The 15,799-nt window shown below is 41.3% G+C and overlaps 1 protein-coding gene across 3 annotated transcripts; it reads left to right on the plus strand.

Moving 5' to 3' along the window:
• The first annotated feature begins 416 nt into the window (after positions 1 to 416).
• Positions 417 to 13,422, plus strand: lrch2 (leucine-rich repeats and calponin homology (CH) domain containing 2). Of its 3 annotated transcripts, none has more exons than XM_088278871.1 (21): positions 417 to 838; positions 6,158 to 6,302; positions 6,413 to 6,539; positions 6,615 to 6,720; positions 6,994 to 7,130; positions 7,222 to 7,352; positions 7,442 to 7,529; positions 7,769 to 7,865; positions 8,002 to 8,099; positions 8,322 to 8,389; positions 8,580 to 8,684; positions 8,866 to 8,934; positions 9,477 to 9,536; positions 10,143 to 10,191; positions 10,270 to 10,410; positions 10,731 to 10,781; positions 10,858 to 10,921; positions 11,459 to 11,571; positions 11,805 to 11,942; positions 12,026 to 12,103; positions 13,082 to 13,422. In XM_088278871.1, the coding sequence occupies exons 1-21, from the start codon at positions 526 to 528 to the stop codon at positions 13,199 to 13,201; spliced, it is 2,298 nt and encodes a 765-aa protein (XP_088134997.1). In that variant the 5' UTR covers positions 417 to 525; the 3' UTR covers positions 13,202 to 13,422. The 3 variants fall into 3 exon arrangements, with proteins under 3 accessions (XP_088134997.1, XP_088134995.1, XP_088134996.1); XM_088278869.1 differs by having other exon boundaries at positions 502 to 838; positions 8,026 to 8,099; XM_088278870.1 differs by lacking the exon at positions 8,866 to 8,934 and having other exon boundaries at positions 502 to 838.
• The last annotated feature ends 2,377 nt before the right edge of the window (positions 13,423 to 15,799 follow it).

The following is a 15,799-nucleotide window of genomic DNA, read 5'->3' on the forward strand; positions in this document are numbered from 1 at the left end:
GTGGAATTTGATGATCTCTCTCATGCAAAGTGGGTGGGAATCACTAGAAATTCTATTCATCCAATTTGGGCGAAACACAGACTAAACCCTCGACTGGTCGCCAGTCAATTATGTGACCATATGATGACGGATGATTCACATTCACATAGCGTGGGAACTGAGCCAAGTCGGGTGAGTATAACGCTACACAATGACTCAGTCTATATTCCAATTTTCTCAAATAATCATAAACTTAAAGAAAGGTACATTTTATTTGATTACCCCCACTGCACTTATTAATCAATTGGAGGGGAGATGTCAATGCCTAAAATGGCCACTGTAGCCCATCCACCACCGCCAGCATCATCATCATCACCTCCACCTCGGTGGTGCCCCCCACCCCACCCCCCACGCGCCTCCCCTCAGTAATGCACGCCTCTGCACCGCACGCGCATGGGCGTAGAATCTGCGGCTGTGCGCTGCTGCTGCTGTTATCATTCTGAGACTCAATTCCTCTTTCTTCCACCCCCTTTTTTTTAAACGAAAATGGCGTCTAGTCAAGGAAGTGTGGGAGCTGTGACGGCGCTCCAGAACCACCACCACTACCCGAGCGGACCTCACTGGAGCCCGGGTAGCAGCCAGTACCAGCAGCAGTACCACCAGCAGCAACAACACCACCACCAACAGCAGCAGCAGCACCAACAACAGCAGCAGCAGCAGCAGCAGCAGCACCTCACGGCCCGGAGCTTGGAGCGAGCTCTGGATGATGCCGTGTGCTCCGGGATACTCAACCTAAGCGGGCGGAAGCTGAGAGAGTACCCGGGCGTGAGCTACGATCTCACCGATACGACACAAGCAGGTGGGTGGCACCAATGCATTTTGGTTTTTAAAAACGTGTGCTGAATGTTCGCCCGAGTACCCGGATGTTACATTGTGAGGACAACGAGTGCGCGATTCTGCGATTGTCTAAACGTGTCTACACAAAGCGACCACTGTGATGATTTGGATTATATATTTTAAGCACAAGGGGCTCGGTGACTGCTCGGTTGTTTAGGGCGAAACCAGCACCCCCCCCCCACCTCTGTCTCCCCGCCTCCCCTTGAGATACATGAATGAGACATCGGCAGGCGCACCCAAATCATCCTCTGTGCAGCGTAGAGCAATGAACGAGAATATGAATGAAGACTTTCTATTAAATTCAAAAATATATTTTTTTTATTACGGTGCATTCATTTTGCTCGCATGCGGACGAAAGATAGTATTTGCAGCCTCACCCTTCTACGTGCATGCGTGCATTATGCTTAAAGAGCATGCAGAAAGGAGGAAGGCACTAGTCTCGGTTCCTACCTCTTATTCCTATTTTGTATGCAGTCGTTTGTACATTTTGAGGTTTTCTATTATCTTCAGCTCTTCCATACCCTGTAATTTCACTGTGCTTTTTAGAAGATGAACATGAAGGATGATTTAATTAAATCCCAAAGAGTCTTATCTCGTAGGCAGCCGGATCATTCAGTTATTAATCATCCTGTCAGCATCTTAAGTCATTAGACTTGCCAATTAGACGGTTTATGTCTCCTAATGACAACTTTCTTCTCTGATGTCCACATGCCATGCTGTTATACTTTGTCATGTTCCTCGGAAAGCATAACAGTGATTTTTTGAGAGTGTGCACCCGAGGCAATTAAATGTGGTCAAATTCTATTATATCCACAATAACTTTGCAACAAATGCTTACCAATGATGTTGGATAGACAAAACTCAACCTAGGTTCCAAAATTTAAAATTGTCCTTCAGTGTCATGCAAAGCACACTGAATGATCCAATTTAACTCGATCGTTGTACTTGCTGCAAGTGAAAGTTTTGTGGAAATTGTTATAAAAGTAAAGTTTACCTGGGCTGGTAGTGAATGAGTTTTAACCACGAAGTTGCCTCAGACCTTAAAAAGATTCTCCTTTTATACTTTTGTTACATGTTTAAACATGTTTATTTTTTATCCAAATGTGTGCAAGAGCAAAAAAAAATCTCACTTCTCTAAATGTGCAACATATCGTGACTCCAAACGACTCTTCAATGCTGCCAGCACCCTTTACTTTTGCAGGTGAGCTTTCAAAGCCGATTGAAAGGCGAGGTTTTGTGTTGTTGCTGTTTGTACTCAGGGCCTGGCTGAGTGCATGTCATCTGACTAATGAGCGGTGTTGTGCAAACGAAAGCAAGGAGTCTACTCGCATAAGGGTGTCTGTTTGCAGTGCGCCACTGGCACTTTGTCTCCACTCGGTTTGTTTTCTCATGGGAAAGAGCGACGGGCGGATGGCCTGACCTTGGAGAGGGTCAGTTTAGTAAACCTGGGCAGATGTTCAGGTTCATATGTCAGCGTTAGCTCACTCTAGCGAGGACCCCCATAGCCCCCTGATAGATAGTGTGACGTGTTTGCAAGTCACAGCATGCACATAATGGCTTAAGGGACTTTAAATTCTCCCGAATGTTCATTTACTGAATTGAGCAGTGATTCTCAACTGGTGGTTTGGGACAAAAAAAAAAAAAAGTGGGTCAAGAAGCCATTTTGGATGGTTCGCAGCCAGGTTGTAAATATGACAAGCGTTCTTTGGTTCTCTAAAAGTCGGTCGCGAATTAGCCACAATAAGAAAGAAGCAACACTCTTCAGTGTTGGTGGGCCAGAAGTTGAGATTTGGGTTGTATTTTTCTTGTTGTGCAAAAATCTTAAAGAATCGATCATGGCATTTGAAGAAGGGGTTGGACTTGTATTTAACTCATTCAGCACCAGCCGAGTTAAAAAAAAAAAAGGATCTTTGACGTCTTTAGCCGTCAATGGCATTAAATGAGTTGTGAACATTCCGGCCCTGGAAATATTATTGTATCATTACTATTAGTTATTATCATGTTTTTTTTTGCCTTCAACTCCCACTTGACTTGTTAAAATGGCTCTTTGACCAGTAATGGTTAAAATGTGTTATCCAGTTGATTTGCATGCTCAAGCACAACGAATAAAAGTACTTTTATGGCTTGTGTGTGTCCTGCAAAGCTCTCCCAAGTCATGTGTCATCCTCACATTCCTGTGCTTGCTTTTCCAAAACGCTTCACGAAGAACTGTCGGCCCTCAAACACGCATCTCGACATTCTCGAATTTAATGATCAACCTGTGTAAATACCGCGCTCGTCATTATATTCTAAGCGCGATGCAGGGCGGCTTAGACTTAAAGAAAAAAAATTACATCGGTTGCTGAGAATTCTAACTCCATTTGGCATGGTCGCAACCACGTGAGTTTCAATTCCTGCACAGTGATTTTCCGGCCTCGGGCTCTTTCATGATGTGCTTGTGCATGTTGAGGCACGACATTTGTCAGCGCAAAAACAAGGCCATATCACTTTAAAGGATGTCACAGTTATATATCTGACTTGAAGTACACGACTCCAGTAATTATACGTTGAATTTAATCTGTCATTAAAGGTTGTATTTTTAGCGCATTTAACAGTTAATGCATTTTCCATTTTATTCAATTATTTGACGTTGCCTACTGTATGTTTGCCCTACGCCAACTTAATTGGCTCTCGCTTATTTTTCTCTCTCTGCAGTCATTTAATATTAATGTGGCCAACATTTCACGCAATGAGGTCAACACGGGCACAGCTATTCAGTCTGATCACTAAACACAAGCTTCACACGGCTCGGTTTCCATTCCACTGCTTGAAGATTGTAAATCCACATTTGAACGATTTAATTTGATCCAATACTATAGCTGTATATCAAAACTGTTGCTTTTACAAATACAGTCGTACTTAGTTTACATTGACACTATTAGATGGTTGGTGGATAATTTTGTCTTCATTGGAAGCGCTCAGTTATGACATTGTAGTTGAATAACAAAAGTGTGAGGTCTCATGATAAGTATAGTATATTGTAGTTCGCACAGCTTTGATAACTATTAGTGAGTGTAAGAAGTAGTTGAGTACCAAATGCAATTCTTTAAGTTTTAAAATAGTTCTTTGTGAAAATGAGTCATCAGTTTGTAATTTCTATTAGATTTTGCGTGCAGATTGATGTTAAATACCATATAAAAATAATAATAATTTATAATACTTAGATACCCCTGTATTATAACTAAATGTGGTCCCAATATTTAGATAAATGTATTGTTACAAGCCTCCTTTTTGTTGATGACATCTTGAATGTTTAAAGGCTTACTTCCTGTTAAATCATTTCAAGAGCGACAGCAGTGAGCGACGCGGCGCTCAGCAGGATGTCTATTTTAGAGTTTGCTGTGTCATTGGCGGAAGTAGCCAGACATCATCTGCACCTCCAGCACAAATGAATGGATTGATGATTTGGCATCGAGGTGCGACAGAGTGGACTCGTGCTGGGAGCGCCTGCCAGCCAGCAGGTGGAAGAGAAGGCCCACCGCGGGCCACAGATGGCGTATGGTCTGGCCTGGAGGAGGGAAAGGGAGGTGTTCACGCCTGAGCTCCACCCCCACCGACCGATGGTGGTGCTAGGACCCCCAGCTGTGAGGTTTCTGTGGGGGGAGGACGGAAGGGAGTTTTCCCAAATGCAGCTGTGTTACAGCATCATACTCTTAATGGGAGGTGCTTACACGCTTTGACCGCAGCTTTGGTCTTCACACGGTGATAATTGGTGTTTCCTTTATCCCCCGAGGGCCGATTGCTGCGGACTGATGAGTGCCTCATGTGGTCTTCTCACTTCTGCCTTCTGGCTTTGGCTACTACGCAACGGTTTTATATCCTTATTGCCCACAGCATTCTGTATACCTGATTGATCTATTCAGCGTTAATTTAAGAGCTGTATAAAACATGTTTGTCCTTTCAAATATTTTCTTTTTACTCCCCTCTAGGAAGCAGAAAACATTTTACACACACCCTTATAAAATGTATCATTCATCTATAAAATTATTCTAATTACAAAACTGCAAAATTTTGTATTCATATTAAGATAAAAAAAAATCAAAAAATTAAATATAGATAAATTTATAACTAAGATTAACTTTAACATCGCCTGTAACAAAAGATTTGACATGCATCAATTTGCCAGAAATAAAAATAAAATAAGAGAAATGGGAGTGCCACTGCCACCTACTGTAGTGCTTGTGCAATTACACTTCATTCCAGTGCAGCAAAACAAACAAAAAAAAAAAAACAGAAGCATGTTCCCTGGGGTCGCATGCACCCCATTTGAGAAGAACTGCTATAATACGACAGACATTTCACATTTCTATTCAACCCTGTAAGCCCAATAATTAATAAGCACATATTAGTCGCTATAAAAAATCACATGTGTTAGGTTCGTGGACGAAGGCGCAATGACGTTGACTTATATTCATTGTTTATTTGTGGTTGGGCACTTTTTCAGGTTGGCCGCTAATGAACATGTCAGTAGGAGATGGGATCAGCAAGACACACATTCACACACTCATTTGCACAATCAATTGGTAGCCAAACGACATGCTCAGTATATCACTCCACTATGTCCCCATGTGCCCCCTTTGGTTTAAAAAGACCAAGCTTGCTTTTGTTGAAGGCATGGAAAGAGCAAACAAGATATTTTCAAACATTTTGAACGGTTGTATCATCACATTTATATACAAAATCACCCCCCCAAAAAACTATCTTAACTTTTGTTAATTTACACCCATAATAAAAATAGAAGCCATTTTGTTGTTTTCGTTCCTTTTTTTTTTAACGTCAATAACAATCATTGTTCTGTCCATTTTTATAAATCACATGCCATTACTTTAAGGCATTAATGCCACTTCCAGTGGGATCGATAAAATGCTGATATAGCGCAGGCAGTAAGACAAAGAGGGTTGTAATTTTAGACCGCTGCTCAATGATGACATGCTCACCACTCACTCAGAATTATTGATCCGTCTGTCTCGTAGTCAATGCCTCTTGCCGACTGCAAAGGCAATGTCCACATATAAGGTATGTTCTCAGTAAACATTATGCACCATGTGGACAAAAGTAGCTTACCAAAACAGTTTGGACAATTTCATATTCTCATCTTTTTGGCAACAATGATGTCACTTTGACGCCAATAAAACTTTGCCATCTGGATAAGCTAACATCTGGGGCAAATCATTTTTTTCCGTTTTAAGATACCATGTTTTTTTTTTTTTGTCTCTAGAGTGCGTTTTGTTTTTGTTTGCAGATCTGTCCAAGAATCGTCTCTCTGAGGTTCCTCCGGAAGTTTGTCTCTTTGCCCCACTAGAGTCGCTCAACCTCTACCACAACTGCATCAAGTGCATCCCAGAAGCCATCATCAACTTGCAGATTCTGACGTATCTTGACATCAGGTAATCACGCCATATCCGGATATACAATTATGTTTTGCATGTATGGTTTTATGGGCACACTTCTAAATGTATGTTCTTATGTTTCTTTTTTTTTTTTTTTTTGTCTCCAGTCGAAATCTAATATCCGTTTTGCCCAAACACTTGTTCAACCTTCCGCTCAAAGTTCTGCTTGTGAGCAACAACAAGTTGGTGTCCATCCCTGAAGAGATCGGCAAAGCTAAAGAACTGATGGAGCTTGTAAGCAACTTTGTTCTCGCCATGCTTAAAAAGCAAAGCACGCAAAGTATGTTTTTACTCTTGCGCCCCCTGCAGGATGTGAGCTGTAATGAGATCCAGGCGCTGCCAGCCCAGGTCGGGCGACTCCATGCCTTACGAGAACTCAACATTAGGAAGAACTGTCTGCAGATTCTTCCTGAAGGTCAGAATGAAAAATTGACGCCGAACCTAGCTGACTTTGTGTTTGCACTCATTGCGGACTGTTTGGATGTGACTTTTCACTCACAAACTCATTGTCCCCACATTTCAAGCGTCACGTGACAAACAATTATTTTCAAGCCAGCATTAAAAAATTGGGTTGACTAATTTCTAGATTACGACGCCAGCGATATAATCTATAATTATGTGTAACAATACTAATGACCCACAGCAACGGCAGCTCTTTGTGACACTCGTACGTCCTTTTTGCTGACAGAGTTGGCGGATCTCCCTCTCATTCGACTTGACTTCTCTTGCAATAAGATCACAGAGATCCCAGCAGCCTACAGGAAACTCAGGCAACTGCAGCACATCATCCTCGATAACAATCCTATGCAGTCTCCTCCAGCACAGGTGAGTCCAAAACATCAGCACCGACGATACGCATCTGGCACAACTGCGCCATCTAGTGGAGGAAGGACCACATCTCTTGGAAACGTTTCAGATTTGTCTCAAGGGAAAAGTGCACATTTTCAAGTACCTGAACATTCAAGCGTGCAGATCTGACAAAAAGCCAGACACCCTGGACCTCCCCTCCCTCGGAAAACGTTGTCTTCCACAGCCACTCACAGATAGGTGTGCCTTTGCTAAAATTTGGTTGTGTTAGTTCTCACAATTTTGTGTACCATACCCACTCGCCCACGCGTTTTCTCACCTGTGCACAGCATGGAAGATTTTTATCCCAGTAAGAACCACGGGCCCGACTCTGGGATTGGGAGTGACAACGGTGACAAGAGGCTGTCGACAACAGAGGTCAGACATAAAATATGGGAATGAATTATTGAAATAAGTGTTTTTTCTTTCATGTGGTGCTTCTGTCTGTTTAAAAAAAAAATCCCACTTTTGAGTGTAAAAGCTTTCCCTCTGCTGGACTAGGGCAACCAATCCCAAATTGACGACAAATTTGCGTCACTTGATGACTTCAAATCAAATTGAAATGCGACCGAAGCGCACGCAGGCTCACAGAACATCTCTTTGCCTCCTTCACGCAGCCTTCCGACGACGACACCGTCAGCCTCCACTCTCAGGTGTCGGAGACAGCCCGCGCCGATGCCCTCTCAATCCTTTCCAAAATGGACTCTTGCAAAGGTTACCAACAATAAGTATCCGATTACCCCTTTGAACGCAATAACAGAGACGAGGGGATTATTGAATGAAGTGCCTTGACGTATATACATAAGTGAGCGTTAATGTGATCATCGCGGATGCTTCCTCCCTCTATCAGATCAGGATCTGTATGACTTTATAGAACCCAACCCGGATGAAGGTCCTGCTCTGTCAGAGTGTGATGGACAGCAGAACTGTCATGTGTCGTGTATGAAGGTAAGAAGATGTCTGCACACGAAAACACGCTTGAATTCACAAGATAGTTGCCTAAAGCTCTGACTCCGAAGTGACAGTTTTCATCGGAAAGCCATATTAGGCAATAGGAGAAAAATCCTACGGAAAATATGTAAAAAAAAAAAAATAAATAAATAAATTAAAAATATATGTATATATAAATATATATAAAAATAAATGTGTTATTTCCATTGTGTATTTCAGGAATTGGAAAAGGTTCTTAACTTGTCTCACCAAAGCAAAGACAAGGAAAGCTGGAAAGAGGAGTCAGGGTAATTCAAACACAAATGAAAATGTCAATATGTAAATTGAAAAAAATAATAAATAAATAATCTTCTGCTTTCGGAGAAACTAAATACGGACAGCAGAAGTTTAAAAATGTATCTCAGTTTGTTGGCTGGCGACCCGTCCAGGACAACAACGCCAGAAAATGAATTATTGTTTGTATTTCCCGCGTTGCAGCTCCGACAAGGAGCAGCTACTTGAGGAGGAGGATGACGAACTGAAGGAGGTGCTGGATCTGAGAAAAATTGCCGTGCAGCTTTTGCAGCAGGAGCAGCAGAACAGGTGCGCGGCTCCTCCGCGACTCATCGCCACGCACGTTTTCATGCCTGTCCTCTCGCACTTTCTGCTTAGCACGAACAATCTTATCGGCTTCACGTCACTTCGCATCAGTTTGCCCTTCATCTTATTTATTTTTTTTTCCTCCTTCTCCTTCTGCGCTTCCCGTGTGATATATTGCTTCTAGACGACGGTCCTTAATTTGCAGAGCAGAAAGTCTGATCCATCGACGCAGAGTGACTGGTCGAGCTCACAGGTAGAGAAAGACGCTTTCCGTGCAACCATTTCCTCCATCATTATGTTTACACGCCCGAGAACACCAAATGGTGTATCATCTACAACCCTTAAAACATTCCAGTTACTACTTTCCCAATTAGCCTTTCTTTCCTGTTAGCATTTTCCTATTAGCATTTATGACTGCGGTGCTACAGCGACACATTTTTTTTTTTTTTTAATAATAGTGATCCAAATGTTTCATCTTGCATCATGCAAAACTGGGGCCGGAACTCTACAGGAAGCTTCCACCAAGCTGCTTTTTGCTGTCAAGCCTGTTAGCTATCCGCTGGTAGCCTCTGCTAGCCACGCCTCCGCGCACATCACAAAAAAATGTATTCAATATTGTTAGGCATCCTTGGGTCTCTTGAACGGTGCTATAAAAGTCTCAGCAATGTTTCTAAATGAATTATTGCTAACATTGTCAGGGCCGGTGCTAACCCTGAACTGAAAAGTTGTAACGGGAATTTTTAAAGTATTGCATCATGGATGTAACGTCTTTCTTATACATGATTGTGTCTGCAGATTCCTAAGTCACTCCGGGAGCTCCGGCAGCAAAGCCAGGCCTCCTCCTCAAACTCGTAGGTGCGTTGCTGTGCCACACGCACATGCTTCCCTGTTCCGCACACGCCCGGCACTGCTGGTGGATGAAGCTGCACTTTTTGAATCAATTATCTAGTAGACCATCTGTCCCCAAACATACCGTATTTTCCGGACTATAAGCCGCTACTTTTTTCTTAGATTTTGAACCCCGCAGCTAATACAATGGTGCAGCTTTTCTGTGTATTTTTCTTTCACCAGTAGGGGGCGCTCTATAGATCAGAAAATACGCTAATTAAATGTTTCTTTTTTTCCTGGGTCTGTTCTGTTTTAATTAATAAATTTGTTGCCATGTTAAAAGGCACTGTTTTAACTCATTCGCTAGCAGCCGAGTTAAAAAAAAAAATAAAATAAGGATCTTTGACGTCTTTAGCCGTCAATGGCAGTGAATGAGTTAACAACCAAAATTTAAATACTTAAAATAAAGCTGCACAATCTATTATCTTTTTTTATATTATTTTAGTTTGCATCGAGTCTCTGATTCGTGTGCTGGTAATTTAAATCCTTATCCTTTTTTTAGGGTTGCTGATGGGATAATGTGGTGCATTTATTTTTAATTGATGGTACAACTGTGTCTGTTGTTCATTATAGCGCTTCCTTGGACGAGGGAAGTAGTGGCGCATCGGTGCTATGTGGACAGGTAGATCGACATCCATATATCTTTTAGTTTTAGTTTTAGTTTTATGTCTGCAACCGAGTCTCTCTCTTGTTGTCCTAGCCTCCATCATCCTGCTCCTTTGACGGCAGCCTGAAGACCGATCAGTCAGATTCCGAGTCCAAATGGCCGGAGGTCCCGCCTGTTCTCAATCAAAATGAAGATCGCAAGCGAAACAAATATCTGAGGAAAGATTATCTCAAGGTGTGCTCACGCTCGTTAAAGCCGACCCCATTTCTCCTTCAAACGGATTTCTTGCTGAGCAAACCAATTTGATGTGCTCCATTCCTCTTCGAGCTCTTCCGCTGTTATCTTAAAATGTCGACTGAATTCCCAGTTATTCTTAATTCTCAGAGTTGCTTTTCTTTAAAAAACACAAAAAAAAAACAACAACAAAAATAGGGCTCCACCCTTACATGGAAATGACATAATCTTGTTTATGATCAAATGAGGCATTTTTTTGCAAGGAAGGTATTGCGCTAACGAAATCCATTTTTTTTTTTTTTGGCTTGCTATCGTGTCAGTACAAATGCCAGAGCGCCCGGAAAAACTGCAGCGGGAATGACGACTGCGAGGTGAGTGCGTTTATGGGAAAGAGACTTTGTGGTTAAACGCCTTCATCGTTACAAATGAAATTCATTTTGTCTGCAGGAGAGTTTACGCAACTCGGATTTCAGCACCTCTCTCACTGTGTTTGGACTCAAGCCAAGATCAGGTACTAATGTGCGCGCTAAATATGCATTGATATGCAAACATTTACGTTATGCGCGTGTAAAAATATAACGTTAAAAGTCACATTTTCTTGTCAAGCACTGTGTTTATTTTTAGAATATTTTAATTCTGTTAACAAAATAATGACATTTTATTTGATTGTTTTTTTGGGGGGAAACACGTGCTGCGGATAAATACACAATACAATGATGATTAACACTTACTAGGAAAATAGAAACATCCGATTTTTTTTTTTCTACTGAAGCTGAACTAAAGCGGAGTTCTGTGGAAGTGAGGAGGTTTCTCGGGAAACGTAAATAAAACATTTCATCACAGTGGAAAATCCTGGAGTAGTGGGTTCACGATCAACACTGTTGACATTTCAAGAAGCCTGATTTAGAACTAATAAATCAGTACAAATAAGCATTTTGTACTTCGCTGTTTAACGGAAAATGTTTCCCACTTCTTTTGAGGTTTTTTTTTGTTGTTTTTTTTTTTATTACCTGGAAGTCTTAACGGTTTTCCGAATTTTATGTTTCAGCCTTCACAAGAGGAAGTCATCAGGAGTTGAGCTCGACTGAGCCCAGCTTCACTATGAGGCGAAAGATGGAGCATTTAAGAGAGGAAATTGAGCAAATAGGAATCCTACGACAGGTTGTCTCATATCGTCTGTGGTTATTTTTTTTTTTTGAAATTATTTTACATATATCCACAATGGTGCGGCCTTCCTGTGTGAAGTTTGCATGTTCGGAATCGAACCCTGCACCTCCGCCCAATTTGAAATCCTATATTATGTAAATAGCTAAGTAAAAAAAAAAAAACTTTGTCGAATGAATCCCTCTCTGCCAATAAACACCACACACTCTTATTTTTGTCATTTTTTGCAGAACATTGAGTCGAGACTGAAGGTGTTGCTTCCAGACGATGTCGGGGCTGCTCTGATGGACGGCGTGGTCCTTTGTCATTTAGCCAATCACATTTGTCCTCGCTCTGTGGCCAGCATCCACGTACCGTCGCCTGCAGTGGTAGTGCAATTTGATTTAGTACAACATTTTTAGTGCAGAGGTGTCTGCATTTTTATGATGATCCTCTTTTTTTGTCATCTCAGCCGAAGCTCAGCATGGCTAAATGCCGTAGAAATGTGGAGAACTTCTTGGATGCCTGTAAAAAAATGGGAGTTCCGCAGGTAATCATTTACAACCGGGGTGTCAAACTCTTTTTTGTGGACGGGCCACATCATAGTTACTGTTTCCCCCAGAGGGCCGTTAAGACTGTGAACCTTACGTCATCGCATACACACAACAAATTGATGGAAAGCCACTTTTGAAATCAGAAGTCAGTCAATAATTGTTTGTTCAACAATTCTTAAATATATTTTAAAAGGGGAGGATTGGTAACAAATAAATGGCAATATCTCATATCTCGATATTGTGAAAAGTCAAGAAAATGTGCTAGAAACAGGAAATTGACACACATTATTTGCCCTCCGCGGGCCACATAAAAGGAGGTCGCGGGCCAGATCTGGCCCCCCGGGCCTTGGTTTGACACCTGTGATTTACAACTTTCCACACTGGCACACTATACTTGCTTTTAGAAATTGAGGATTTAGATCCACTTTAAGTATCGGAATCAGAACCAGTACTTCTGCTTTAGTACAGCGAATGAGTAGGGCCGGGTTTAAGAAAAATCGATTTATCGATTTTCCTTTTCGTAACCTGATATCGAGTCATAAAAACATATATCGATACTTTTAATAGCACATGACATGTTGTCACTACACAAAAGTAGCGTATCAAAACAAAATGCTTCAAATCTTAATGTAAATATTACCGTATTTTCCGTACTATAAGCCGCTACTTTTTTCCTCGATTTTGAACCATGCGGCTAATACAAGGTTGTGGCTTTTCGGTGGGTTTTTCTTTCAGCGGTAGGGGGCGCTATATAGTTCAGAAAATACGCGAGGTTAATCTCGATTTTTTTTTTGTCTGGTGTCTGGTTTGTTTTAATGAGCAAATTTGTTGCCGTGTAAAAAGGCACTGTTTTAACCGTTTATGTATCTTTGATGTGCATTCACCACACATTTTTTTCAACATGGAAAACTGCAGCTTTTAGCCTGGTGCGGCTTGTATATCATTCCCTAGCTTTTTTTTTTCTGCTAACGCAGGACAAGCTATGTCTGCCCCATCACATCCTGGAAGAGCGTGGCCTGGTGAAGGTGAGCATGACCGTGCAGGCGCTGCTGGATCTACCCGCCATGAAGCCCACGCAACTCTCAGCCGCTTGACGCAAAGCCGTCCGACTGGAACCCACGCCCACTTTACCAGGGACCACCTCCTCTTCCCACCGAGGACCCAGTGGCTCTTGGCTTTGCTTGTGCCTGACTGCAACTTGTCGACAAGAACGTCGACATCCTCCTGTCTGTGCGTATGATGTCAGACACTTGCTGTCCATCACGACTTTGGCTTGTATCCTCGTTCTACTTCCTCCACTGGGACTTTTTTTTTTTTTACAAAAGACAGTGGCTCTAAAAGAAGTTTCTCTGGATGCTCAGTGGTTACCGAGCTCACTTCAAGTGCCGGCTGTGACTTGTAACTGACTCGCCGAGCCGCACTCATTGGCGATCATATATTTCAATTCGGTGGCGTTTGCGTTGGTTCTCCTCTCAACAGCTAACTTGTCTGCCAGTTTGCTCTCTCTCCTGTTCCGAAACTTTGCCTTTCCAAATGCATGACGACCACATTTGTTGTTCAAGTCATGCCATAGCAAACCTTTCTGTAAACTAGTGTACAAAAATCCTCCACTGTGATGACAAGCAGCCCACTGTGGTTTCAGAGCATTTTCTCCTTGTTTTTATTTAAAGTCATGGATTTTTTTTACATTTTCTACCGGTTTTTTTATACTTTGCCACGCAAGATACAAAGAAGCTTTCTATCCTTGCTTTGGATGCTTTTTTCCGTGGAAGGATCCCGAACATAGCGGGATGAACTTCCACAAAGCACAAAGTGCACGCACTGTTTCATGCTCAGTCATGTCAGGGAAAGCAGAATGATTTATTGTTTGTTTGGCAATTTGGATTTTTGTTTTGCACATTTGTACTTTTGGCCCCAGCTCTGATCGTGATGCAGTTTTGAATTTGTAATCATATCCTCAACCTCATGTGTACTGGTGTGATTTTTATTTTGAAATTTGAGCTATTATTTATTTATTTAATGATGTTTTTTTTTTTTTTTTACTTTGAAAATATTTGGAGCCTTCTTGCACTGCCATCAACAGAACTCGCGGGTCATTTCCAATAACCTAATTTGACTGGAATATTGTGCAGGATTTGACTGAACTTCTTTCCCCAATTTTGACTCTCAGTAATTGTTTTGTAAAATGAGTGAATTTTGACTTTATCTTTTCCTTCCAACAAACACATACTTCATATATACTTTTTTTTTTGAAGGGTTGCAGAATTCTGGAAACCTTTTCGGGACTACATTATATGGGAATGTGCTAAACTAGGAATATTTTTTAATTTTTTTTTTAAACTGTCAAATGTTACATTTATGTTAACATCGTCGAAGCAGTCTGGTTGATCACGAGTGATGGTCGCGTTGGAGCTTTACTACCGTCATCTGCGTGATTCAGGAGGAAAAAAAAAAAGAAATGAAACCAATATGTAAGCTACCTCAGGCGTCACATGATTTGACTTCACCACCATACCCACGTATCTGTTTTTGTTTTCATTAATTAGTTTAGAATCACACAGCCAATATGCAAATGAATTGACACCGGTCTTAAAAAAAAAAAAAGCTGCTTGAGGGAGGGGGAAGTGACTGTCTTCTTAATATGTTAGCAACTGACTGTAACAATCTTTTCTGTGTACAGGTCGGTCCATCATGAATCATATGCTGCTGATGAGTCACATGACCCATACTTTGCATTTGTCAAATGATCAGAACCATGCGAGCACCTTTGAACGTTTTAATGATCTATGACTCGAAATGACCAAAAATTGACTACGCAGACATTTCCCTCTTTTTGCTCGAGGAACACAATGAACTGAGGTGCAAACAAAGAAATGTAAAAAAAAATAATAAGTCGTACTATTTTTCCATAGCATTTGGATTTATCATAACATGCACACTCATTCTTTATGTGCAAACACTCCCACTTGGTGCAAAAGTTGAGTGATATTTGGCCTCTGGGTGAAATTTCAGGATGAACCTAAAATGCACTTGACAGGTGAAGTTAGTGATGGGAAAATGAAGCTTCAAATTTGCTTCATGAACCAGTTGTTGTATTTTTGTGTCCTGTAGATGGCACTGTTGTTTTAAATAAAGGGTTTTAAAAAATGGCACGCCAATGTGCTTTCAGCCCAATGTTGAACAGAGAGTGCCATCTACTGGAGTCAAAAAATACTACAACTGGTTCATGAAGCACATTTGAAGCTTCATTTACCCATCACTAGGTTACGTTCATTTTAACTTGTCAAAACCTTAGAACGTACATATCCGAATGTCCTCTTTCTTTGTACTTTTTGCCACTTGCTGTTAACGAGCTCAACAGGCAAAATTCTGACGATTTTTTTTGTTGTCCAGGAATCGACTAATATATTTCCTCGTTCAAATAAAATGATATATTTATAATTCCTCTTTATTATGCTGATTTCGAAATGATGACAATTCTGTCAGGAGGCGAGGACAGGCAGGGATGTACGGAGCTAAATCATTGATGAACAAAAACACGAGCAGATGTAACTGGAGAAGACTGGAAAACAAAATCGGCAAAGTCTTCAAAATCAAAACTCAAAGTAACAAATGAAACACGTTACAACCATGAGTCACATGACATAAGACACTGCCAGAAAACAAAAACTGTACACAAACTTTTTTTTTCT

This window comes from Idiotropiscis lumnitzeri, chromosome 17 (genome assembly GCF_059441095.1).
Source record: "Idiotropiscis lumnitzeri isolate Australia: NSW breed Sydney's pygmy pipehorse chromosome 17, RoL_Ilum_1.0, whole genome shotgun sequence".
In the NCBI taxonomy this organism is placed as follows: Eukaryota; Metazoa; Chordata; class Actinopteri; order Syngnathiformes; family Syngnathidae; genus Idiotropiscis; species Idiotropiscis lumnitzeri.

Coding starts and splice junctions, on each gene's coding strand:
- lrch2 (XM_088278871.1), top strand. CDS start 526: ATGGCGTCTAGTCAAGGAAGTGTGGGAGCTGTGACGGCGCTCCAGAAC. Junction 839..6,157: donor CACCGATACGACACAAGCAG/GTGGGTGGCACC, acceptor TTTTGTTTGCAG/ATCTGTCCAAGAATCGTCTC. Junction 10,192..10,269: donor CATCGGTGCTATGTGGACAG/GTAGATCGACAT, acceptor TTGTTGTCCTAG/CCTCCATCATCCTGCTCCTT.